This window comes from Ictalurus furcatus, chromosome 14 (assembly GCF_023375685.1).
Source record: "Ictalurus furcatus strain D&B chromosome 14, Billie_1.0, whole genome shotgun sequence".
Classification (NCBI taxonomy): Eukaryota; Metazoa; Chordata; class Actinopteri; order Siluriformes; family Ictaluridae; genus Ictalurus; species Ictalurus furcatus.
In genome coordinates, this window is record NC_071268.1 from 25,694,447 (window position 1) to 25,720,993 (window position 26,547).

General features: G+C 39.1%; 2 protein-coding genes across 3 annotated transcripts in view; one reads left to right on the forward strand and one right to left on the reverse strand.

Annotated features, from left to right (window-relative positions):
• Positions 1 to 3,686: 3,686 nt before the first annotated feature.
• Positions 3,687 to 14,866, reverse strand: proza (protein Z, vitamin K-dependent plasma glycoprotein a). Its single transcript, XM_053642145.1, has 10 exons — positions 14,740 to 14,866; positions 12,713 to 12,823; positions 11,800 to 11,969; positions 11,198 to 11,222; positions 8,529 to 8,642; positions 8,239 to 8,367; positions 6,098 to 6,213; positions 5,898 to 6,015; positions 4,852 to 5,168; positions 3,687 to 4,753 (listed from the first exon to the last, which is right to left on the reverse strand). The coding sequence occupies exons 2-10, from the start codon at positions 12,786 to 12,788 to the stop codon at positions 4,544 to 4,546; spliced, it is 1,275 nt and encodes a 424-aa protein (XP_053498120.1). The 5' UTR covers positions 12,789 to 12,823; positions 14,740 to 14,866; the 3' UTR covers positions 3,687 to 4,543.
• Positions 14,867 to 19,634: 4,768 nt separating this feature from the next.
• LOC128617973 (F-actin-uncapping protein LRRC16A) overlaps positions 19,635 to 26,547 on the forward strand; it is a 41,813-nt gene continuing 34,900 nt past the window's right edge. The window contains exons 1-2 of one of the 2 annotated variants that reach the window (XM_053641261.1): positions 19,635 to 20,057; positions 23,693 to 23,790. In XM_053641261.1, the coding sequence (XP_053497236.1) occupies positions 20,021 to 20,057; positions 23,693 to 23,790 (135 nt within the window). In that variant the 5' untranslated portion in view covers positions 19,635 to 20,020. The remainder of the gene's footprint in view (positions 20,058 to 23,692; positions 23,791 to 26,547) is intronic. The other variant, XM_053641262.1, reaches the window with a different exon arrangement.

A 26,547-nucleotide genomic window follows, 5' to 3' on the forward strand; every position in this document is an offset into this window, starting at 1 on the left:
GCTTTGTACATTTTGAGCTTCTTTTCGGCTCAACATGAATATAAAGAGTGGAGCCCTCTCGTCAACAAGGTGTTTCTGCCTGCAGAACTGCCTCTCACTGGATGTTCACCATATTAATTATTACTCATGTTTATGTGGCGTTTCACCATACAAGTCTTTGTATAATTCGGTACTGTAGAAACGAGTCAAGTATTCACCAGCGCTCTAGTATAAAATCTATCTGAAAAAATAAAATAAAAAAACACTGCTGAAATCCCAGACTGCAAATTCTTTCAACTGATAAGTAGTTTCACATACCTACAGCTCAGCACCTGATACACACGGCACTGGTTTTTATCACCAGACTCAATGAAAGGGTTTATGATTCATGATGCCTGGAAAAGGAAAATTCAGTACAGTCAGGTGATAAATCATGCTAATAATTGCTGTTTTCACAAGGATTTCCTGGATGGAAATTAGAATAAGATTAATAGCATATTTCATAGCACATTTAAAATGCTATTCAAAGTGCTTTACAGTATTATTGCAGTTTTAAAATAATAAAGCTACAAGCAGCAATTACAGACCAAGCATGACAGAGGCAAAGTAAGGAGCTAAGCAATCATCAGACCGTGACCGACAGTTCGGTTTGGTCGATCAACGCGAACTCCATAACTTATTGCTGGCATGGACTGAAGATGATCTGAGTCGATTTTGCCGAGCACTAGGTAGGTAGCACAGTTCCAAAACTGTGCTGGTACCCTCAAGTCATGATGGCTATGACATATACTAAGTTTGGTCTGAATATGCTAAAGCTTTACGGAGGTATAGCCTCATGTCCATTTCGGCATGCTCACTGTCGAATTCGTTCACGCGTTATTCAAGACCGATATGATTAATCAACTTGAATTCCATTGGTTTTTTGTCAGCATGGTCTGAATATGATCTGATTTGATTTCCGTGGGAAAACAGTCTAGGAGGAGTTAGAAAATCAGGTTTTAAAAGCATCTCAAAAGGGCGGACAGCAAATTTGACCACATGGCATAATTGGTATCATTGTTCTTGGCGTGAATTAAGGAATCTATCCAGACCAGTCTCATGACAACTCATGACAACTCATGAGACTCATGAGAACCTTCAGGGCATAGTTCCGATAACACATACCAATTTTCATGATGCCAAGATGTTTGTGAAATACAGCATTTTATGACTCCGTTCAAAATGGCCAGTCATGCTCAGTCTGCCCCACAGATCCAAAGAGACCAGTTTCAGGATTTTAGGACAAACCTTTCAGAAGTTATAAGCCAATATAGGTTTTCATATCTCATGAGCACTAGGTGGAGCTGTTCCAAAACTGTGCAGGACAAATGGTCTAGGAACAGTTCGAAAAAGTAGGTTTTTCAGAAAATTCAAAATGCCTGAAAGATTTTCATGGCGGAAAATAACATCATACGGTGCATTTTTTCCTCCTCTGATTCCTTGGCTTGTGGAATCAGAGGGGAAATATGTTTTCAGCCTTTACAGTTCCATAGTTATTAGCATAAACATGAGTAAAATTTGAGCTGTTGGTGGCACTAGAGGGTTTAGGATATCAACTCCAAATTTTCTCTGGTAACATTTCAGACTGTCCACTATCTGTGTGCCAAATTTCATAACTTCCCTATGTATGGTTCTTTGGGTTGCCATAGACTCAAGAGCAGAAGAAACAAGAGCAATAAATAATAATGTGGTACCAGAAAGAAGAAAAAAAAAACAACCATTTTAAATATAAAAATATATCATACAATGTGTGTAAAAATAATAATCAGAGTAATACAATAATTTAAATAATATAAAAGTAATGTAAAATTAGCACAAATAAAGATCATATAAGTAATAGAAAGGCAAATAATAAAGCAAATAATCAAGTTAAATGTTAAAATGAATCTTATTCATTTAATTTAACTTTGTTTTATTTTATTTTAGCCCTCACTAAACCTGCCTAGGCCATCACAGGATACAGTTACTAGGTGTGAGTCACCACCATGTGGTTTAAACATGAACTGTTACTTAGAGAACATGCTCACGGTGAGTATCTGGATCCAGCAGCCTCTCAGAACATAACCTCAATAGTTTTACAAAGTAAATCACCAGTGTTTTACTTTACTTAGATTTATTACAGAATTCAGTTAAAATATTATTTAACCCCATGCAGGGTGTCCCCTGTCTTGTGCCCTGAGTCCCCTGGGATAGGCTCCAGGTTCCAAGTGACCCTGTGTAGGATAAGTGGTACAGAAAATGGATGGATGAATGAGTGGATATTATTATTTAAGTAGTAGGCTACTATTTAATAAATGAAATATAATCTATCAAGAACGTCCCTGCTATTCATCCCAGGGTGTATTGCAGTTTCTAGTAATTTCTAGAAATTTCCTCTCATGCTCACACTCAGTTTTGACAAAAAAACAAACCCCTAATTTCTCCCTGCATTGGCTGCCAGCTGTTTAAGGTTTGATGTTTTCCAGCTGTGGGTGTCGTGGACTGGCTCCGACCTGGAACCACGTGTGTTTGTTATTGTTGTGGTGGCTGTCCGTGGTGCTGAACTCACACTTGCGACATTGTGCATACTCGAACTTTCAAACTACAGTTGATTTTAAAACGATGTACGTAACGGGTGTTATTTCAGTAGTGCTGATTAAGTTACACTAAAGACCAAGAGTGGAAAAAGTGCTGAGAAATTATACTTAAGTGAAAGTATGCAGAGTGTGTCAAAATATAAGGATGGAAGTACACAGAAAAAAATTTACTCAAGTGAAAGTTACTACTTTTAAATGTATTTAAGTATTAAAAAATGGGCGAAATGAAGCTTTCATGATTTTATGTTAAAACTAACACTAAGTGTTAGAAGATGATTTTCATTTTAAAGCATCTACAGTACACCACGTACACCATGAAAACATCATTCAGTCTAGGGAAGTTTGCAATATTTACCATTAGCTAACATTTGACTTGTCGCCTAATCAATTGTGTTAGCTACAAGAACTGATGCTAGTCCTGGCATTAGCAAAGAGAGCAGGATAACTTAGTTAAACGTAGCAAGGTAATGTTAGTAAAATGAGCAAAATCTATCTCAACATGCTTTTTCAAATTAGATAGAGCTCATGCCTTCTAGGGAGACGAAGAAGGCACCTCATTTTTCTTCAAGTCTTTGCTTACTTCAGCATATCGAAGCATATTACTGAGGTAGGGCCAGGTTCACTCATCCTCAAGTTCCATACTGCAATATGGCAGATTTTTTTTTATCTTCAAACACACACGGATAGCTAAAGTGGAATACACTAACTACATTGTGTAACATGAGAAGGTCACACGAGAGGATGGATTGGCATGATTCTTGATTTTTCTACACTGATGTCCTAGATGGTTCCCGAAACACATATTGTCCCTTCTTTCCTTTTTTGGCCAAGTGCATTCATCATTGGCGTGGGGTAAACCAAGGGTCAGCGCAGAGAGGAAAATGGAAAATTTCATGCTTATCAGAGATACACTATGATAAGAGTTGAAAAATAATTCAGACTAACCCAAAACCCAGTAGGGTCCTAAAGATACATTATAACAACATTCGTTTTTACTAATGCAGTGAAGTTCCAGATGTGCTTGTAAGATGGTTATAAATGCACATAACATAAAAAAAAATAATAAATAAATAAATAAACATTTAGAAATGATTTGGTTTGTTGGGTTTATTAGCCAGTTACACTACAGGAAAGTGTCTAATACTAATAATGTTACATTTAATACAGTTAGGTGGAAAATGGCATTATATACTGTATAACCAAACATTTAATTTAACATCCTGCTCCTAGACCCAGACACTCTCTCTCTCTCTCTCTCTCTCTCTCTCTCTCTATATATATATATATATATATATATATATATATATATTATACATTTTGTTTATTTTGTTACATGTAGCCATTCTATTTAGTCAGGTCTGGCTTAGTTAATGAAAATGAAGATGGGTGAAAAAACTATATTTTTAAAAAGGATAATGGTAAGAGATTTTGCAAAACCGTTAATGCATAAAATACCGAATGTAACACTATGTCTCTTTAATATAATATTACTTTAATATTACATCACGAAGCTTGAGCTTTGTGATATTTCCTCATTTCATTACTATCCAACGCTTCGATCTGAATACATCACGTAAAGAGACAGCGTAGTTTAGATTCGATAATACATCAGTATTTAAATTAGATTTAACATATATTAACCAGTGCATATGTTATACTTCATAGTACTGATCTCTCGTTTTATTCCAAAAAAAAGAAAAAAACTCCGATACGAACAGTACGAACAGGCATGTCCGTGTATAGTATAGTATGTATATGTAAAGCACTGTAATATACTGTAGATGTGCGTATGGGTATGAAACTGCTGCAGGAATTAAAGCAGGGAATGTCGCCTTTGGGAGCGACGTCGAGCTTTTGAGACATGCTTGGGAAATATCACACACTGGAAAATAACTGGAAGGTAAGATAATAGATGGCACAGTTTCAGAAGCATTTCCATCTGGCATCTTTTATACCGAGACCATTACATTTTTCAACCACGGAAGGAAGCGAGACACCTTCTGAAAGAGGTAACCATTGTTGCAGTCCATGCCTTGGGACTGGCTCACCACGCCGGTGAGAAAGAAGACCTGCCGATACAAGGTGAGGACAGGACTGCCTGGGCCGAAGACGCAATCCGCTTTAGAACGTGGCAGGGTGCATCCCATCTTGTTGGTAACCTTAAAGCCAGAATGATAACGGTTCTATTTTAGTCTCCATTCATCACATTTAGTAAACTGCGACAATATGTTGTTACTAAATGAAGAAATCTGCTAACCTGGCCTGAGTGACGCGTCACACAAGCTGGCAGTTTGCTGTAAGACAGGTGATTTAACCTGAGGTTTCCTTGAAACTCGGCTGCGTCTTTCCAGCCAGTAACCACAGCCATGTACTCGTCCGACATCAAAACACTTTCTGCAAAATCTCTCTCAGGCAGGCAGGCTGGCACCACCTTCTTCTTAAAGATGATCCTGTCCTTCAGCTCGATCACAGCGAGGTCATTTTCTGGTTTTCCTTCCAGGTAAAATGGATGAACGTGCACCTGCTTTACATACACGGTCTGTTCACCAGTCTCGAAGCCTGGCATGCGCTTGCCTGCATACACAAACATGTATTAGTGAAATAATGTGAAATGTATGAATTGATGTAAAGTCTTTTTTTTTCCTTTTTTTTCTACATTGTAAGTAAACTTGACAATTATCCGCCTAAAATTTAAGCGCAGTGCTTTATGGAACAGTTCGATCCGAAATGCAAATGAAACGTAGATAACTATCGCAATGTAGTCAATCAAACGCTGGTGGAATTTGCATCTTTAGCCGGTAGTTTTGCACTGTGCAAGATGCATGAGCAAATCATCACACACTCACCACGGAAGACAATTTTGGGTGTAGGAACACCGTTTTTACATTAATGCACCCCCCCAGTTTTACAAAACAACATCTATCCATCCATCTTCTATACCGCTTTATCCTTTTCAGGGTCACGGGGAAACCTGGAGTCTATCCCAGGGAACATGGGGCACAAGGCGGGGTACACCCTGGACAGAGTGCCAATCCATCGCAGGGCACAATCACATACACACTCACACACCCATTCATACACTACGGACACTTTGGTCACGCCAATCAGCCTACCATGCATGTCTTTGGACTGGGGGAGGGAACCGGAGTACCCGGAGGAAACCCCCGCGGCACAGAGAGAACATGCGAACTCCGCACACACAGGGACTTGTTTTTTGTTTTTCGTCCATTCAGTGGCTCTATATGTAACAGAACTTTTCCTTTAACAACATTATACTTTTTGTGTATGTTCAGTTTTACTCACCCACAGCCACCTGGAAGTCCGTATGTTTGCGCACACACTGTGCAGTGGTCAGTACAAAGTTCTCTTTAATGATGACGCCACTGCAAAACCCAGTCGACGCACTGTTGCGCAGCAGGGCCTTAAAAAGTGACAGGAACACAATTAAACAAACTACAGGGGGAATTAATGTTGACCTGCACGTTTGTTGTAAGGTTTCGTACCTGCCAGGGACACTCTTCAGCGCCGCAGTCCAGTCCTTCATAGTCCGAGTTTATATTGCTGGACTGCCGGCTGTCCCACTGGCGCAAACTGCTCACCTTCCCACATGGGAATTGCACTGAGGAAAAATAAAACACTGTCTTAATGTAGGAGTTTAGAGCTTTAACAAAGCACTACGTGACAATGGAGTGGAAAACAAAATAATATACTGATTATAGAATGAATAATAATTATTATTATATTATCATATATTAGAACTGAATTCTTTACCAAGAGGCTAGGACTTTTATCTTTTAGGTATTTTATATATATATATATATATATATATATATATATATATATATATATATATATATATATATGCGGGTTTTTTTTTTTTTTACTTTGCGTTACTGCATTTCTTTAAATAATAATAATAATTATTATTATTATTATTTTATTCATATATATATATATATATATATATATATATACATATATATATATATATATATATATATGTATATATATATATATATGTTTGTGAAATTGAAATATTTGTTCACTGCACCTTTACATTTAGTTGTTGCCAGGAATTAGTTGAACATAAATATATGCCTAGAATCTTGGGCAACAAATCAAAGCAAAAGAGGAACAACGCAATAAAAATAAATAGAGGAAATAAATCTCCCCAGTTTAGTCAAGACCACAGAGAGGATTCCCTCCACATCATCCACGCGTCATTACTCAGCTAACTCCTACACAGGTGTTTTCACATGTGGAATCCACTGTACACGTGATTTGTGGTACACCATGGTGACATGAGTTCCCTCATTATGATAAAAAGAGCTTCCCAGATGACTAAGCAGTAGTCAGTGGCATGGGATGAATCCACTCACTGATTTATGCATGGTTTGTTTCTATGGTGAAATACCAGTTTTTGCATTTGGGTTCAACCTAGGACAAGTCATTCATGGTGTCAGACATCAGGTCATCCTGCTTTATACTTAACCACCCATGCTATCTCATACATACTTATAGACTTATAGATGTGTTGTAGAGTGAAATCATAATTGTGTAAGCAGAAACACGAGTAACCTGTTTTTCCGAGCTTGTTAACTATATTACCAAAAGGACATGCCTAAGTGGTGTTTGACAGTTATTAGAAAAATCATGTTGCTAAGTGGTTGCTATGTTATCCAATTTGGTGGCTAGTATAATCAAATCAAAGCGAGGAGGGGCAGTGGTGGATTAGCAGTTAAGGCTCTGGGTTACTGATCAGAAGGTCGGGGGTTCAAGCCCCAGCACTGCCAAGCTGCCACTGTTGGGCCCTTGAGCAAGGCCCTTAACCCTTTCTGCTCCAGGGGGTGCCGTATCATGGCTGATCCTGTGCTCTGACCCCAGCTTTCTGACATGTTGGGGTATGCGAAGAAAAGACTTTCAATGTGAATATGTATATGTGATCAATAAAGACTCATTATCATTATATCCCAGCTGGTTGGTATAGTATTGCTATGTGTTTGACAGGGTGTTTCTTGGTGGTTGGTGTAGTGTTCCAGATGGTTACTAGGTTACTGCTAGGTGATTGTTATGTTATGCTAGGTGTTTGCTCGGGAATTACCATTCTAGGTTATTGATAGGGAGTTGCTCTGGTATAACGTGGTTGCTAGGTTGTTAGTATGGTAGCCCAGGTGGTCACTATAGTATTCTAGGCAGTTGCTTGGCAGTTACTATGGTCTCACAACTGACTGCTAGGATGTTGCAAGGTGGGTGATGTTTGCTATTGTGATGTTAGATGGTTGCTATGTTGCTTAGTCGTTACTACACCATCCTAAGTGGTTGCGAAACTCTTACAAAGTTGGGTCTGTGTTATTTCAGGCAGTTGCTAAGGCATTGCTAAGTGATTGCTATGGCATTCCATATGGTTGCTAGGGTGGCAGTGGCGGGGCAGTACAGGTGTACTAATCTTCTCTGTACTGTATATGAATTGACATGGCCTTAAATAGAAAATGAAGCAAGAAGGCCGGACTTTCCAGAACATTCCTACATTCATTTCAATGGTTAAAAAACCGAACTGGAACAAATGCTACATGGAAACTGGACTTTTTATTTGGTTAACATTACTGCAAGTCACATGTCCTAGAAAAAAATGAACATTTCTCACCAGCAGGCACACATTTCTCTTTCTGCTCCAGCTTCCATCCCGAAGCGCAGGAGCACTCATACGACTGGTATCCAGGCTTACAGAACTGACTACAGCCTTTGGTCTTATCGATGACACATACGGTCTGATCTGTGAGAGAATTAAATAACCATAATTAATTACGTGAGAGCTGAAAATCACGTTTAAACAGACATTATAGACAACTGCAACATTTACAACATCTACAGCTGTGAGAAAAATGTCAACTATGTACAAATCTATCTGGTCTAAACTTGTTTTGTTTTTTTTACCTGTTTCACAGTGCACTCCTGAAAATCCTGATTTGCAGATGCAGTCATAACCACCCACACTGTCTGAGCACATAGCTCCGTTTTTGCACGGCTGGTTTGCACACTGATCTCCATCTGTGAAATAATGTTATCGATGATAAGAAGAAGAAGAAGAAGAAGGAGAAGAAGAATAACACTGTGAATTTTTCAAAACATTACAACGTTAAAAGTTAAAAACTACATTCACACAATTTGTTGTCCACAAGTCCACTAATAGTTCTGCACTGGGCGCTACAAGATATGGCGACAGGCCGGTAGCCGGCGCACAGGAAACAAAGATCGCTCGTCCCGCGACTGCCGCAGTGGCGCAGAAGAGGCCGTCTGCTTCAGTGCCACCAAATGTTTTGTATGGCCAGAGAGTGCGTGGCGGTGGGGCGTGGCCGCCGACACATCCACGGCTCGTGAATGGTGCACCGTGCGGAAGATTTCCACCATCCAGCAAGCGAGGGGAGAGTATAAAAGGGCGACATTCCACTCGCAGGGAGAGAGAAGTATCTCCGAGCATGTGCGCGAATCTCTGGCATGTTTTATGCAGTTTTGCCGACGCGTGCACGTGTTTTTTCCTGGTTTCAGGTGACTCCGACGCGAGTGACGGCTCCGCCCCACCCCCTTGGCTGTAACTGCCGACGGCTGAGACCCTCACCGCCCCATATCGCCCTTCAACACACACACACACACACATGCGCACCCACACACGCACCCCCCGCTCACTGACTGTCCTGAATAAATCTCCCACAACACTGAAACAGCCTCCTGTGTGTCTGTGCTCTGCCCACGGCTGGCTAAAATCCCTACATTGGTGGAGGATGCAGGCATGAGCACAGACCCACCCATCTAAAAAAAAAAAAAAGAGAAAGGGGGGTTGTTTTTTTTTTTTTTCCCCATTTTCCCTCCCCTCCTTGGGGATTGTCCATAAACATGGATCCCAAGCTGCAGCACCTTCTGGAGGTCAGCATTCAGCAGCAAACGGTGACACAACAGCTTGCCCACAGCCTACAAGCTGTGACACAAGAACTAGCGGCTCTGAGGACAGTGACTCCCGCAGCTGCTATGCCCCTCCCTGATCCTGGCCGTGAGGTCCGACGCCTGCTTTCCCCTCTAAGCCCAAAAGATGACATCGAGGCCTACCTCGAGACCTTTGAGGGCGTCACCCGCCGCGAAGAGTGGGACCACGATGAGTGGCCATGCATCCTCGGCCCGATGCTTTCCGGGGAGGCGCGCATGGCCTATTATTCCCTCTCTCGGGAGGAGGCAGCTGACTTTGGAGAGGTAAAGAGAGAGATCCGGGCGTGGTGTGGGCGAAACCCGCTCCAGGCAGTGGCGGAGTTCCACTGCACACACATTCTAACCCTCTCCCATCTGTGTTCCAGCAGGTAAACCAGCAGGGGAACTTTGGCCGAGAGGCATGGATGCAGAGGTCCCGTGCTTCTGTCAACAATGCCCCCAGTGCCAACGCACGGCCCCAAGGAAGCCCCCGCCAGCACCACTCATCCCGCTTCCCATCATAGGCGTCCCGTTTGAGAGGATCGGAATGGACCTCGTCAGGCCGCTCCCAAGATCCGCCCGAGGGCACGAGTACATATTGGTAATCATGGACTATGCCACCAGATACCCCGAGGCGGTACCACTGCGTAAAGCCACCTCCCGGAACATCGCCAAAGAACTGGTGCTCCTGTTCAGCCGTGTGGGGATCCCAAAAGACATCCTAACTGACCAAGGTACCCCGTTTGTGTCAAAGCTTATGTCTGACCTGTGTCGGCTGTTGCAGGTGAAACACCTAAAGGCGTCGGTCTATATATATATATATTCCATAAAAATGCACTTGCTTCAAATAGCAATGTTAAGCTACAATGCATAAGTATTCACCCCCTTTCCCACATTGTGCAGTGTTACAACCTGAAACTAAAATGGACTTAATTGGGATAGGAATCTACACAAACAATCCATAATACTGAAGTGTGTGGGGGTGGGGGGGGGGGGGTGCTGTGGATAAGCACAGTTTGCAAAATTACTTACAAATAAAAGCGTAAAAGTGATCGCATAAATATTCACCCCCACTGCTATGAAACCCCTAAATCAGAGGTCACATACTTAGCTAAATGGAGTTTCAGTATAATACACCTGATCCAGGCCTCTGTAACATGCAAGCTGTTGGGGAATTAATGACAGCCCCAGAGTTTGTTAGAGAAAAATAAAATGAAAACAATATAGCACAAATTGTGACTGGATAAATAAGGGATTAGTCATAAAAGCAAGCAAGAGACCAAGGGTATCTGCGAAGGACCTGAAGTGATCCACACTGGACTCTCTACATCGCTGGAGGATAGAGATTCACATTTGGGGCACTTCTTAGGAAGTGGCTGTGAGCCCATGGAAAATATTTCCACCAAAACATTTTAGGTGAACCCGACTATCATTACATGTTAGCACCATTCGTGTTCATGTAGCTCCAGTGCAAAATGAAACACACAAATATCTTGGGTCTTAGTTAACAGACTATATTAAAGTAAGGGAGAAGTGCACACTTCAGTTTTGACCAAACACATGCAATCACAATACAACCATGTTTGGTCTTTAGTTTCATGATATCTTCTAGGATAAACACATCAAGTGCAGGCAGCACTACTTACCTATATACACTGACCAGAAGATATCCTGTATTAAAGAAAAAAAAAAATCAAAGTGTATATTGTCAAAACAGCCCAAGAAAAATGTAACATCCCAGGACAGTACCCCTCCCCTCCAACAGAGGTCTCCAGAGTTCTACTCAGTTATTTATATTAAATATTATATCAGTTTTTCAGTAATATATCATATCATAATATTCAGTAATATATCAGTATATATTATAATATTCAGTAATATATCAGTATATATTATAATATTCAGTAATATATCAGTAATTTAATGTTCGATTCCTGATTTAGATCTATATAAACACATGGTTTTCAGTTCATCATTACAAAGTCTTGCCAATCTCCTATGTTATGTATGTTCTGAAAATACATGTTACGTATTTTCCTGTTTGCAGTTTCGTTGATCTGACCATTTTGCCAAGATTTCATTTTGGATTGTGTTTATATATAAACACAATATATATATATATATATATATATATATATATATATATATATATATAAAATGCACATGGATCCTGTTAATTCTATCAAGTCTGGTATGCTATATTCAGACAGTTATTTAGATATTAAGCATCAACTACATGCAGACTTACAGTGCGATAAGTGTCCTGAAACACCTCTCTTGCTTCTTCATAATTGCACACTTCCTCCAGGCATTCCCGCTCGAGGTTGTGGGGGAGCGTATTCTCCTCATTTCCTGCGTTCTCTCTCTTCTGACGGCTTATGACTTCACTGGCCTCCTTTCGGTCCAGGAACACTGGGACTGATAGAACAGGTGTTGGGACTGATTTAATACAGCATCTGAAGCGCAACGATCTCGACGGATGCATTCAAATTCAATCGTTATATTGCATTATGTTGTGCAGGTCAAGCTACATCACGGATCATTAATGTAAGTATAAACTTAAGCAAGATTCACTTTGATTCACATGACTAACAGACCTCGAAGTTGGTGATAAACATGGTAGCCAGTGTTTACGGTTTGCTTTTTTCACAGTTTGGGTCAACAATACTAGATAGAAAGTTTTTTTCCGGTCTGATTGCCTTCTAGCCCCTTCGTTAACGTTACTAGACAATACAATTACAAGAAGGCGAAAGGTGTTGATATCGCAGGTATCGGTAGTGGTAGTGACCGACTAGCATTTTTAGGACGCTGAATGCACTAGATTTATTTCAGACAAGTACATCTTTAAATATTGAGCATGTTTGTGTGCAGAACAGTGCGTTTTAATTTTACGTTTCTTTCACACTAAACTGAAATACAACCACTGATTCGAACCGTATTGGACACGCGCCATTTGCTTGTAGGAGGAGAACTAATTAATAAATAACACGGCTTAACAAATGATTAACCGGCGCAAATGGCCGACCTCCACGAGTTGAACTCACCTTACAATGCTAAATAAATATTTCTATAAACGTTTAAATATTCATGCATATCCTCATGGAATAGCTGCATGGGAATGAAAACGTTAATAATCCTATTAAAGCAATGAAATGTCGTACCTCTGCTTTTGTCCAGTCCAGCCGTCACATAGCCTAAAAGAAGGGTCAGGGAAAGCGCTGTATACGGCCACACCATGGTAACGTCGGAATCTGCAGCTACTCAGGATCCCCCTGTAACGTTTAAAGTTCACCCCGAACAGCTGTTTACTTTACTGAGTACCCTTTGATCGTCACAATATCGATCCTTAAACCATTTCACTATATGTCGTACAGAATATCTTCGAAACGGCTTCTTTTAACATGGTCATTTTTCATAACTTGCTACGGTTAACCCGGGACGACTCTGTAGTTTTTATAGCAGTGCAGCCATATATTGCATTTGAAAATCAGCAATATTTACATACATTGTGAGCAAAAGTAAGAAAAACTCATTTAAAAAAAAAACAAATACATTTTAAAAACAGCTGCACGCAGCAGTTGTTTGCTCCTAAAGATCATTAAGAAATGTTCGAATTATTTATCACAATTAGATTATTTCAGTTATGATATAATAAATGTATACAAGTGTCAAAAGACAATAGGTACATACTGTACGTAGGGCCTTTATAACACATTCATAAGCATTCCATAACTGTATCATAAAGCAATGCTAAAGCTGTGTAAGGGCTACACAGCACTTCCTAACAGTATTAAAAGTGGATATTTATCGCATATGTGTTTCTTAAATAAGTAAAGATGTATCAGAACAGTGGTCCAAACGAGTTTTCGATGCAAACGGACCACTCGTAGTTGAAGAGCATTCAATTCTATAAGAAGTAGACACGATAAACTTCTGAAGAGATAAGATGACAGCTGGACACTTTATAAACGTTTCCTCAGTTCATGAAGGTGCTGTTAGGAAAGATAAAATAATTCAAGCCTAGTGTAAGTAGCCTTCAAATAAAGTGTTGCTTAAATCTGTATACCAATGAAGTATGTTCCATCAGTTCAGAGTGAGTCTGAGAAAGACATTCACCTCACTGGTAAATAAATGCGTCATTTATCTTGGAAAATGTACCAAATATGTTTAATGATGAGCAGAATTTTAGCTTAGCTAAATTCGGCTGAAGAGCAAATCAGCTGAATAATTAAATAATGATCTCATCTTGTGTTTGCATGATTGACTGAGTGACTTTTACCTCAGGTGACGACCCAGAGACTGGTGTGAATGATGCTAAAGTCACAACTCATTCCCATTCCCATCGTTAACTTAGAATTCTTTACAATTTGGCAAGAATGTTGTTTTGTTTTTTCCATAAGTAGCTTAGGTTATAAACATGGAGGTATACGTTCATGCATCTTTCAATGGTACCGGAGCTCATTTTTCACTTTTGGATGTAACCAGACTTGCTACACTCAAGAATTTAAAAAAAAAAAAACAAAACAAAAAAAACCTTTACATCTGATTGAGATACAAGCAAAGGAGGAAGCACATATTGTTGACAATGTGAAGTGTTTTCCCAGCATGCCATGCATACAACATAGTACAGAAAGTGCTGCATCATTTGGTGCCATGGAGGGATGATGGACACAAACAACGCCTTAGTATGTATCTACACTGCCCTCGTGTGGAAGACTGCATGCTTTTCATCCATGGATAAACAAAGATAAGTGCACAACAAGGCCTGAATTAATGGAGACCTGATTTTTTTTTTTTTTTTTTTTTTTTTTGCAATTTCACCACAAGGACAAGATTAATAAACACCATACTGGAATAAATTAATTGCACCAATATTTATATTGCTATACTAATCAGAAGAGATCATTGTTCAAAACAAAGCTAATTTATAATCTATTATAGGCTAGAATGTTAACGCAAAACAGCCTGGTATTATCTGCAATGTCTCCTATAATGAGAGACTTTATTGTTGCAGGTTTGTGATACTGTTTGCATGCAGTATAAGCATGTATTTCTTTTATGCATACTGCGTATAGTCTAATATATGATTGATGATGTAGTAACTAATACCCTAGCACCCAGTCACATCACATCACAACACAACACAGCTCAGTAATTTGGCTTATTAGATATTTGACAGTCCTCTTACCGGTACACAGCTCAGATAATCCGGTTTATATACGTTTCCTTAAAACAATTCCGAGTTTATCCGCTCAATGTTTCCAGGCTGCTCTTTGGAGTCACAGTTACACCGGATGAATTACTTATATAACGCCGTCCTGTTTATCAGCCACGGGTTTAAATCCTCATTTCAGTCCACGCAAGTTAACTGTAATACCTCACCGTGAACACTAGAGGGAGCTCTCAAACTGCTCAAACGCCACCATTTGAGCTCAAGTATTACGTAGTTCTTTAACTCTTTCATACATTTATTATTTAAAAATAATAATAATAACCCAGATTACTTACATTTGCGATGTCTTATGAGTTTTGACTCTTTTTTTTTAAGGGGGGGGGGGTATTAAAAAGTAAACGGCTTGTCCAGGTGTTGGAATGCCATAAATAAAGAAGATATTTTTTTCAGCTATAATTGTTTTGTTTTTTTTATTCATTCATCTTTAGTAAGTGTGAACAACAACACCATTCATTATGTTTATAAATGACAATTATTTCTTTTTATCGCTGATTATCAAAATGACAGAAAGTGTCATCTATTACCCCTCATGCGTCCTTATGGACATTTTTTTTTTTTTTTTTTAAATCTTTTTGTCTGTGTTAATGGAAACAGCATACATTTTGCAAAAGGTGTGTATTTTTATTGGAATTTTAATATTTCACCCTCATTTGCTTTCATAAATGTATTTTAAATTAGGTTCACAAAAGAGTTACACTCAGGACCTTAAGGACAAAAATGTCCCCACTGAAACCCATTCAAACTGCAAATATGTAATCCATGTGACGTTTAAGTATAAAATCATGCATTCTGTGTTAATAGGGTTTTATTTTGTTGACAAGGTTTCAAAACAATTAATTTTTTTTAAAAAATCTGAAATGTATATTATTTTCTCAGGTTTAGCGTCTGGGGAAAATCCATACTTTTCCTCTTTTTTTCTAATTCTGCTGTATTATAGAGCGCTGCAGAGCAACTGAATAACTGATGCAGCTATAATTGTGTGTGTGTGTGTGTGTGTGTGTGTGTGCTGAAAATTTGATGTGTGTGTGAACAGTTTGAAAGAAAGAATGATATTGTACTGGAAATCACAAATCCCACCCCATGTATATGAGTCAAAGAAGGTTCCTGAGCTTTGAAGGTTTTTGCATTCTGTAAAGAAACCGGTGTTTAAAGGGTTAAAATTCTTTTTTGGTCATTATGATCAGAACTGATTCGGGTATAGAAAAAAATCAGTGAAACTTGGAAAAAATATTAGTATATAATATTTCTATGACAGTTTTTTTGACATGGACATTTTTGTCCTTTATAGACCTGAGTGGTAGGTTTTTGGATTTTTTTTTATTTTTTTTTTAAATATGACACTGCATTAAAAAATATGAACGGATCAAAATGAATGTTGATGAGAAAAAAAACATCTGTGGCATTATGTAAACAAACCAGCATTTAATGGTTAAAATTCTGAAAATGAATGAACTGATGCTGGTAAAAAAATAAAATAATAATAAATAAATAAATAAATAAATAAATAAATAAATCGACGGTAGTGAAAGTGGAAAAAAATATGAATAGATAATATTTTTATGACATTTTTGTCCTCTAGGGATCTATGCGTAACTTTTTTAAATAAGGTTAAACAAAATACAGCAGCATTCTTGATGTAGCAGATTTTTTTTTATCATCTCCATTTTATTTTGTTTAATTTTTGTTGTTGTTGTTGTTGTTGTTGTTGTTTGTATAAGGATACAGTGTTAATGTCACCATATTAATGTGCTGCAATGTGGAATATTTTCTATTTCAGTGCACTTTCTGCTTCTAGTGAGTTCTTTTGCTGCAGCACTTTTATTTTGAAAGTTGTCCGTTGCCAGGTATTTCACTATTAACGCTCAATAGCATTTGAAGAGAATGACTTACAGTCACAAAACCAGCTGTAGAGTGTTCATGTGGGTGTCAGCTATGATGCACAACTTTTTAGACGTCTTCCGTACCATTCTGCTTATTGTGCCCTGAACTTGCATCATCATCCTCATCTTCATCTGCAGTGTTGTTCCTGTCTCCAGCCTCATCTTCCCTGTCACAGGAATAATCGTCATCCCTCCTTTCCTCTGTACCATTCTGCTTATTGTGCCCTGAACGTGCATCATCATTATTAGCATTCTCCTCTTCATCTTCATCACCAGTGCTGTTCCTGTCATCTTTAATAGCTATTCCCTGAAAATGAGAAACACTACTTTGAAGCACTTGTCCTCGAACACCTTTCCTGTCCTCTATCCAAACAGTTTGCAGCCATTTTACCATACGTTGGATGGGAGTTGAAAATGTAGACAGCTAGGATGGACCACTTTGCCTTTCCTTTTCCAACTCCATGTCTAACAAATGCCTTAACTATTTGATTTCTGCCACCAGCCTTGCTTTACCAAAGATAATTTTCCCTTTTACGTATCCCTTTTAAAAATCTGGCCATGATGCCCCCTGCAGTCTGCTAACATCATGCAACTCTTCATTGACTCTTGAGCCCATCCCACCCTTGGTAAGAGTTCCAACAGAGTTCCATGCCACGCCGCATCGGCGCGGTAATTCGTGCAAAAGAAGCTCCGACCAAGTATCGAGTGCATAAATTAACATCCTTCTCAGAAAGTCGACATTTCTGTATTATAAATTCTTTATTCTAATATTTTGAGATGCTGGATTGTTGATTTCCGTCAGCTGTGAGCCGTAATCATCGAGAATTAAACAAGAAAAAAAGTCTTGAAATATTTCACTTTATGTGTAATGAGTCTAGAATATACGAAAGTTCCACTTTTTGAATTAAATTATGGACAAAAATGTTAAAATTAAATATTAAATATTTAATTCAATATTAAAATTTTTTTTAGATGCACCTGCGTGTGTGTACATATATATATATATATATATATATATATATATATATATATATATATATACACACACATATATATACATATATATATGTATATATGTATATATATATATATATATATAATGTGTATATATATATATATATATATATATATATATATATATATATATATATATACATACAATAACACAACAACTATGATCTATGCAGTATTTATGGGAGTACAGAAGACTAGGCCTCTGCTTAAAGGATGTGCAGTTTAAATATACTCTGTTTTCCCCCACAGTTAAATATATATATATTACACTGTATTAAGTTTTGTCACTGGAGTGCTACGTACAAGATTACAGGGATCTCTGTCAAACTCTTTAAATCACACTTTAAGGATACTTCAGGGCTCCAGATTCTTATAACTTGTATCCTGACCTCATGGTGCTTTCTCATGTTCTCGCTGTGTTCTCATGGGTTTGTTCCAGGAACTCCAGTTTCTTCCCACCTCCCAGAAACATACAGGTAGATGGACTGGCAAAGACAAATTTGCCCTAGATGTGAATGAGCGTGTGATTTTTTGTGTGTGTGTGTGTCTCATCCAGGCTGTATTCCTTACTGAAAATGAATTGATGGATTAAAAAAAAGAGAGAAGAAGAAGAAGTTTTATAGCAAATGACAGTATAGCTGATAACACAGAAAGAACAGTCGTTTATATATTTTTAGAAAACAGCGAACCCTATGTTCATCTGTTTGCGTTGGTTGTGCAACGATCACATTCTAACGTTCAAAATACAAAAGCCTCAATGTCCAAGACTCAATACAGAAGTACAGAAGGACAGAAAATGAAAGTGTGTGTGTGTAAAATAAGAGCCATTTATGCTTTTTAAGGAATCGAGTAACCACAGGATCATGACGAGGAGGGATTTATTACAGTACATAGTCATACATGGGCCTGCGACCCAGCAGAATTTGAGTTTCTGGTTTCATTTCCACAGTAAAACTTTCACAAATGCAGACGAACTACTACACACTTAAAAAGTAGGACGTTAAAGTGCATCTGAAAAGACGAGATCAAGTTTTTGAATTTTAGCCAATCATGGGTGTTTGTGAGTTCAGGGTATGCACAAGAGGGCAGATTTCCACAGCATGAGCAGCAGATTGAAACGATTCTGTTGTCGTGTGATAGGGAAGAGGTGGCTGGTGGGTGAGAATTGGCAGGTGACCAAAGTGGGGTGAAAATAGAGAAAGAAAAAAAGTCCATCCATCCATTTTCTGTACCGCTCATGCTACACAGGGTCGCAGGGAGCCTGGAGCCTATCCCAGGGAACTCGGGGCACAAGGCGGGCGACACCCTGGATGGGGTGCCGACCCATCGCAGGGCACGATCGCACACACTCTCACACACTACGGACAATTTAGAGATGGCAATCAGTCTACAGTGAATGTCTTTGGACTGGGGGAGGAAACCAAAGTACACGGAGGAAACCCTCCGAAGCACAGGGAGAACATGCAAACTCCACGCACGCAGGGTGGAGGCAGGAATCAATCCCCCGGCCCCGGAGGTGCAAGGCAAACGTGCTAACCACTAAGCCAGGTTGCCCCCCTAAAAAAATAGTACAAATTTAAAATGTGCCATTCTTTAATAAATAAATAAATAAATAAATAAATAAATAAAAATGTATTAATTACCATGCCAATGCTTTATTTGGGGAAAATGTCTATTAAACAGGTGAATAAATCCCAAACAACAAGCATGAAACTCTTTGGATGAACCCTTCCTGTTGGAACTACTGAAATAATGTTTTCTCCACCTAATTTTCTATGTAACAATTTCCCTTGCAGGATTAGTAATGTCTATCTATCTATCTATCTATCTATCTATGGTTTACTTAAAACAGACAAAAACATAAAGCCACTGTAAATCTCAACATGTCTCGAACACTTTGGCTTTCCACAGCGAATTGCAACTTTTCTTAGGAAGAGACAAGATCGGGGGCGTGGCTTAACATATGGGTGTGTTTTGATCGAATCTCACTTGTAGAATGGGCGTGGCTTCTACTTGTGCGTGCATTCCTAAAGGACCAGAACTCGTCTCCACCTCTGCAGAGTCCAAACTGCGCTTTAGTTCCGTTTGTTATTAAATATTCTCTGCGCTCGATAAAAGGTGGCTACTATGGACAGAAGTTTATAACAATACATAAAATAAATGAGGGAGAGAAGCAGCTGGGAGTCACCGGAGCAGCAGGAAACATCTGCAGGATTTACCTGAGAGTGAGCTGAGATTACACTGGACAGGTTTACACACGCTCCTGCACTTCTCACACACACTTCGGTTTAGTTCCGATCCGGACTACACTTTGTTTTCTGCTGGACTGTGGGTTTGTGAGGATGGTCTCAGAGGAGGACTTCTCAAAGGAAGTGCTGGGTAAGACAGTTATCATGAATAAACACATGTACCTGTGCTCACAGGTGAGACAGAATTTATACAATGCAATGCAGTTAGACTTATGATGAGTGAACAAGTTATTATTATTATTATTATTATTATTATTGTTGTTGTTGTTGTTGTTGTTGCAACATTATTATTAATAGTAGTAGTATTATTAATAATAACAAAAACAATAATAATAATAATAATAATAACAAAACAACAACAATATTATTATTGTTGTTGTTGTTGTTGTTATTAACAACAACATTATTATTATTATTAGTAGTAGTAGTATTAATAACAACAAAAACAATAATAATAATAATAATAATAATAACAAAACAACAATATTATTAATAATAATGATAATATTTTTATTATTAATAACAATAATAATAACAAAAAACAATACCAACATTGTTATTATTATTATTATTATTATTATGCATCTGTTTTCCTAAACTATTCTCTGTGATTGTAAAAGAATAGGAAGAGGTTTGCAGTCTTATGTCCACTACTTCCTTATAGAGACATGTAGATGGGTGTAGATCGGACTTTTAAAATGTTTTTGTGACGTCAAATCCTGAAAACGGTTCATGAGAGTAGAATTAACAGTTTGAGAACCGGGGTTCGAAGTAATTCCTACAGCCAGGAACCCCTTTAACGGTAACAAACTTTATTTATTATTTAGATATTTATTTTTAAAAAGTATCTCATTTTATTTTACAGTTATTTACAAAATTTGCCTCGTTTTGGAAATGTGCACAATAATATTTTGTCCACCCATTCCACCCATTTTTTTTTTTAAATTAAAATTGTCATTAGAGTCCAGGTCCACATTATTTATATATGTAATAACTCCGATAATGGGACGTGACTTCCACCACTGTAACAATTTTTATTTATTTTTTTTAATGGAAGACCCCTCGAGTTCCCTGGATCCCATTTTGTGAACCGTGGTCTTAGAAGATACCATACAGATGATATATAAATATATAAATCAAACACTGTTTGTAATATCTGTAAAGTCTGATGTTATACATGTAGCTATAATTACACACAAAACGCATATACCATAGTATACTGTATCATTCCTAGCTGGTGCAAGAATCAGTATAGGCCTGCTATCATTGCTCAACTGGTGTTGCCCAGAGCGGCCTGTCCAAACACGTCTCAGTCGACGCTGAAAGCCTCCAGTGTGGTCCTTATTTTAATAATATTAGAGAAATTCTGTACAAATGTCAGCCTTATTATAGATAGTTGAAGGCACAGAAGAAAAACACGTATAATTCTGTATACTCTTAGCGTATTATGGATTTATCATATTATTAATGTAACTACTATGAATTATTCTAGTGTGTTCTAGTAGTAAAATGTCCTTAAAACCCTGAAATCTCTCGTTTAAATATTCAGACCCTCGGCTAAGTCACTCGAAATGAAGCTCATTGTGTTTTCTTTGATCATCTTGAGGTGTCTGTAGAACTTGACTGGAGTCCACCCTTGGCAGATTCATCGGACTGACCGTGATGTAGAAAGACCCATGATTTACAGTGCATGTCAGACCAAAAACCAAGCCATGACATACAAGGAACTCACTGTAGACTTCCGTGATCAAACTGTGTCAAGACAGAGCTGGGCAAGAGTATAAAATCAATTCTAAAGTATTCATTGATTCAACGTTTGGAACCACCAGAGCTGTCTGGCCAAACTCAGTAGCCATGCTAGGGAAGGGACCAAGAACCCAATGGCCAGTCTAACAGAGCTTCAGAAGTCCAGAGATGGGAGAATCTTCCAGAAGGACAGCCATCTCAGAAATCAGTCAGGCCTTTATTGTATCTAGAGAAACGAGGTTTCAGACAAAAAAAAGTCCTTCATCAGCTCTACAAGCAAACAATCTACAATACGTGCACAGCAATTACTCATTGCACATATATGTACTGTATATCCTCCCTGTACATACAGTGTGCACACATATATTATACATATACAGTATATATATAAGTATTACTGCATGAGAATTTGCAATCATTTTCACACATTGCACTCACTGTGTAGGTTACACTATCAGTGCATTTACGCTACATTGAAGTTTCAGTGCTGCTTTTGTTATTCCTGTTATCACTGAACTCATAACTTATAGCAACCTTTAATAACCGCCTCCATATTTCTTTTCCTCTTCCTCTATCTTTTTCTCTTTTATTACTCACTATCGGAATCTGTGTCATGACCCAAATCCTCTCCCCGCCCCCTGGGCCTAAACTACCACAGGTTATCACACTACACTTCTTTATCGTTTCACTCTTATCGTTTTCCAAAGTTCAAAAGACTTCACTGACAATATAGCTAGAGTACATAACGATATACACTACCAATCGTGAAAACAGTAACACCACGAAGTAACACATATGAATTACACCCAGCAGATGTTAATAGCGACACCTGTGCACGCACTTGCTCATTCGTGCAATTATACAATCAGCCGATCACGTGGCAGCAGCGCAGTGCATAAAACCATGGGGTTCACGTGGGTTCACGTCAAGCATCAGAATGAGGGGAAGGTGTTCACGTCAAACATCAGAATGGGCGAAAAGTGCGATGTGGCATGGTTGTAGGTGCCAGGCGGGTAGGTTTAAATATTTCAGAAACACCTCGTTAATGAGAGAGATCAGACGCCATACTGGTTCGAGCGGACAGGAAGGCTACGGTAACTCAAATAGCCACTGTTTACAAATGTCATGAGCTGAAAAGCATCGCAGATGTCAAAACATAAGGCAGATATGTACAACAGCAGAAGACCACGACAGGTTCTGATCCTGTCAGCAGCGAACAGGAATCTGAGGCTACAGTGGGCATGGGTTCACCCAAACTGGACAGTTGGAGATGTTTTTATAATCTTCCAAAAAAAAAAAGTATCCAGTTTGGGGGAACCCGTGCCTACTGTAGCCTCGAATTCCTGCTCTGCTACCACATAAATGAGCATGTGTACAGGTGTTCCTATTAAAGTGGCCGGTGGGCGTATATAGTGATTAGAAAAACTGGTAAATAATTGAAAACTATTGGGCATTAACTTCACTACGGGCGTGATTTACTATTCAGTGTTTGTCAGTGAAACAACTTTAACCTTGATCAAAGTGTCTTTAAGACAGTAAAATAAATATATTCAGTAATATTCGATGTATACACTAGTTTTTCTTGCCCTTTTGCTGAAGATGACCTCATTTGCTTTGTTTATTTGCCTCCCTTTCATAGCTTTTCTGTGCCTTTATAACATCCACCCCTACACACACACACACACACACACACAGACTCTCTTTCTCTCTTTGGAAAAGATTTTCACGTGCCTGTGATCCAGAAATCCAGAGTAAAATTCCAGCGATGATGTCATCGACTCGTTTCCCATCTGACTTTAGTGCCAAGTCAACGAGGGAAAGAGAGCAGGAATGAAAAACGAGACTTTCAGGAAGTGAGAGAGTTAGCTGAAGGGTCATAAATGCACACAGTGCAGAGCTGAAGCCGGTCTCAGGGTGTGACATTGTGTAATCTCATTGTACATGAATTTACAGCATGCAGAAGCACATGGTGAGTGAAGTGGTGTTTATCTGCCTCTCTGTGTCTCGGGTGTTCTGTAGAGAGTGTGCAGGATGCGGTGGGCCGGCAGCTCAAACTGAGCCTGAGAAAGAAGGTTCAGCTGGAGGGTAAAGGTGACAAACAGGACATCCGAATCCTGGTGAGTGAAATCTGTGCAGGTGGGGCGGCAATGGAAGATCATGCCACTTTATTTCCATGTCCAGACCAATGTGAAATTATTTGAATATGTATCGTAACTGTATAATATTAAGTGACACATTCTAGTTTTGAACCACATACAAGTCAGTAAAAATGGGGAAACAAAGATAAAGCTGCAAGCAGCGATTAAGGGGCCAAGCACTTTCTGGTTCTGGCCCCACTTAGTGACAGAGCAAGGCCACAAACCATTGTGACCATCAGTGCTGTTTCCCAAAGGTAGAACATCAAGCATTTGCTGGGATGTTGCCTCACTTGCCTCAAATTTTCAGTAAACTCCCTGAGTTTCAAATGAACTTGAAGCTTATTTGTTAACACCAGGTCATTTCGCTGAAAATATGTGCCAAGGTTGGTGTCAGGTTTGGTGTGTTAAGGACAAACTGTCCTGAATATCAAAAATTCAGTGATCAAGATTTGGTTTTACAATGCTGTGTGTGACACGCCCTATCTTACCATGGGAATGAGAACACGGGTGACAGACGTGGCACAACTCACTAGGGTGTTTTATGGAACGGAAACTTGCTTTCCAGCCTTGTACACCAAAATCTCACGCCCGCACACATAGACACAGCTCCAAAAGTCTCATCCTCCCCCTTGTGGCTCTTCTTTCTCCACCATTATCGCCTCGCCACTCACTCATTGGGAGAATCACCCACAGGTGCAGCCTCAGCTTTACCATTCACAAACTAGCGCTCAAGCTCAACCACGCCCTCATTGCCACACTGTGATCCAAATTCTGTGAATATTGGGCAAAAAAAAGTTTTCATTCAGACTAAAAATGGTCGACTTCCTGTTTGGCAAATCACAAATGTGTTACAGCAGGAACACTCTGCACCTCCCAAGAAATGAACATAAAGAAGAATCATGTTTTGATGTTGAGCAGTTCAAATCAGTTATGAGCAGATCTATTAATTTCTAAATTATATCGCCCCCTAGAGGTAATTCTTAAGGTACCTTCAGCGACTCACAGCGACAAAACAACCGGAGACCATTCATTTTCAATGAGAGCTGGTGACTTCCGGTGACATGAGTGACAGCGACCATTTGTGACTCGAAGTGGGCGTGTGCAGCAGTGTGACGAAGTCGAGAAAAGTTTAACTTTATGCACATGTGGAGCGACTTGATGCAGCGAGTATCAATGGGAGTGAAAACAGTAGAGCGCACGTGATCCTTGATCCACCATGCTGCCTGCGAGTCCAAATTGTTTCGTGAACCCAGACAGTCTGACACTTGTGCTTTCGCCGCAGATAGATGGCCGCAAAAGCAAAGAGCACACGCTGCTTCACCTTCATCTCGTAGGATACGATGCATGTAGACGTTGGTGAATTTTATATACAAACACAGTCCCTCCAGAACGTTTCATTTTAGCGGCAAGAAAACTGGTTTGTGGTCAAAAGTCGAACGCTAGTTTTGCCACCCACTGATAAATGTTACTACGGCAACCAGTAGTAGCAACGTCTGCTGGTGCCTTGCGGTGGTAAAATCGCCGTATGTGCGATCGTACCATTAGAGAGAGAAATGTAGTAGGAGAAGTGAAAAAACTTTAATTCAAAATGGAGGAAATGAACATCACGGTATCCATTTAACTCAACATGATTCGAAGAATCGGGGGAAAGTGGAATCCAGTTTCAATGATTCAGGCATTATAATCGTAAAAATATGTCCAAATTTGTCCTGCTGGTGGCGCTAGAGCGCTTGACGGGTGTACGCAAAAACTGCTGCGTATGTATCTGAGACTGTCTTCTATCACTGTGCCAAATTTCATCAAAAGGTCCATAGGTTCCCATGTTAAAGTATAATTATAAGGATAAGAAAACATACAATTACAATGGGGTGATTACACACCTTCAGTGCTTGGCCCCCGAATAATAGGTGAAATAAGACCCTGAAGATGACTGGAGCACTATGCTTATACTTCTGGATAGTAAAGTGAGCTGAAAAACGCAGAAGCAGTAATTACTTACAGATTTCAGCTGCTGGACTTATTTATTATAAGCAGAAGACTTGGGCCTAAACATTCTGAATGTATTTGTCAATGTTAATATTTTCCACCGACTCTTTGGTAAACTCCTCTTGAACAAGTCCCGCCTCCTGCACTGTGATTGGCTAGTAAGTAAGCGCTATAGCACTTATGACAGGTTGCGCTCGGTTAGAATTGTCTACAAGTATATGTAATGTTTACGTAACGCGTGATGACAGAACAGCAACGATTTTTCTCACAGTTGCGAATTCTTAACAATTTGTACAAATGAAATTGAATAAAAAGTTAGGGGTTAGGAGCGGATTTAGCATTCTACCTATTTCTATGACGTTATTTATACGTAAATTCCAACGGTATCCAATCAGAAAAGACTCATTTGTTTAAATTCGTACAAATTTCCCAAGTTGGAGAACAATACAATGTTGTGAATTCTGCTAAAACACTAAGGCAGAACGGTAGAAAAATACATACTTGGGGGCGTGCTGTTACAGTTTATATCCAGCAGGGTCAGTTGTGACAAGGACAAGTGTATTGTGGGCCCAAATTCAGCCATCCATTTTTAATACTTTGTACAACATTTCAATTTGGGGCTGAAATGTCGAGCTCCAAATGTAAGTTCTAGTGTTGTGTCGTGCCTGATGTGGTTTTATTGAGCTTGAGCTGCGGCTGTGTCCTGGCAGACAGATTTAGAGGCGTTCATTACACTCGCTCGAGGGTGGT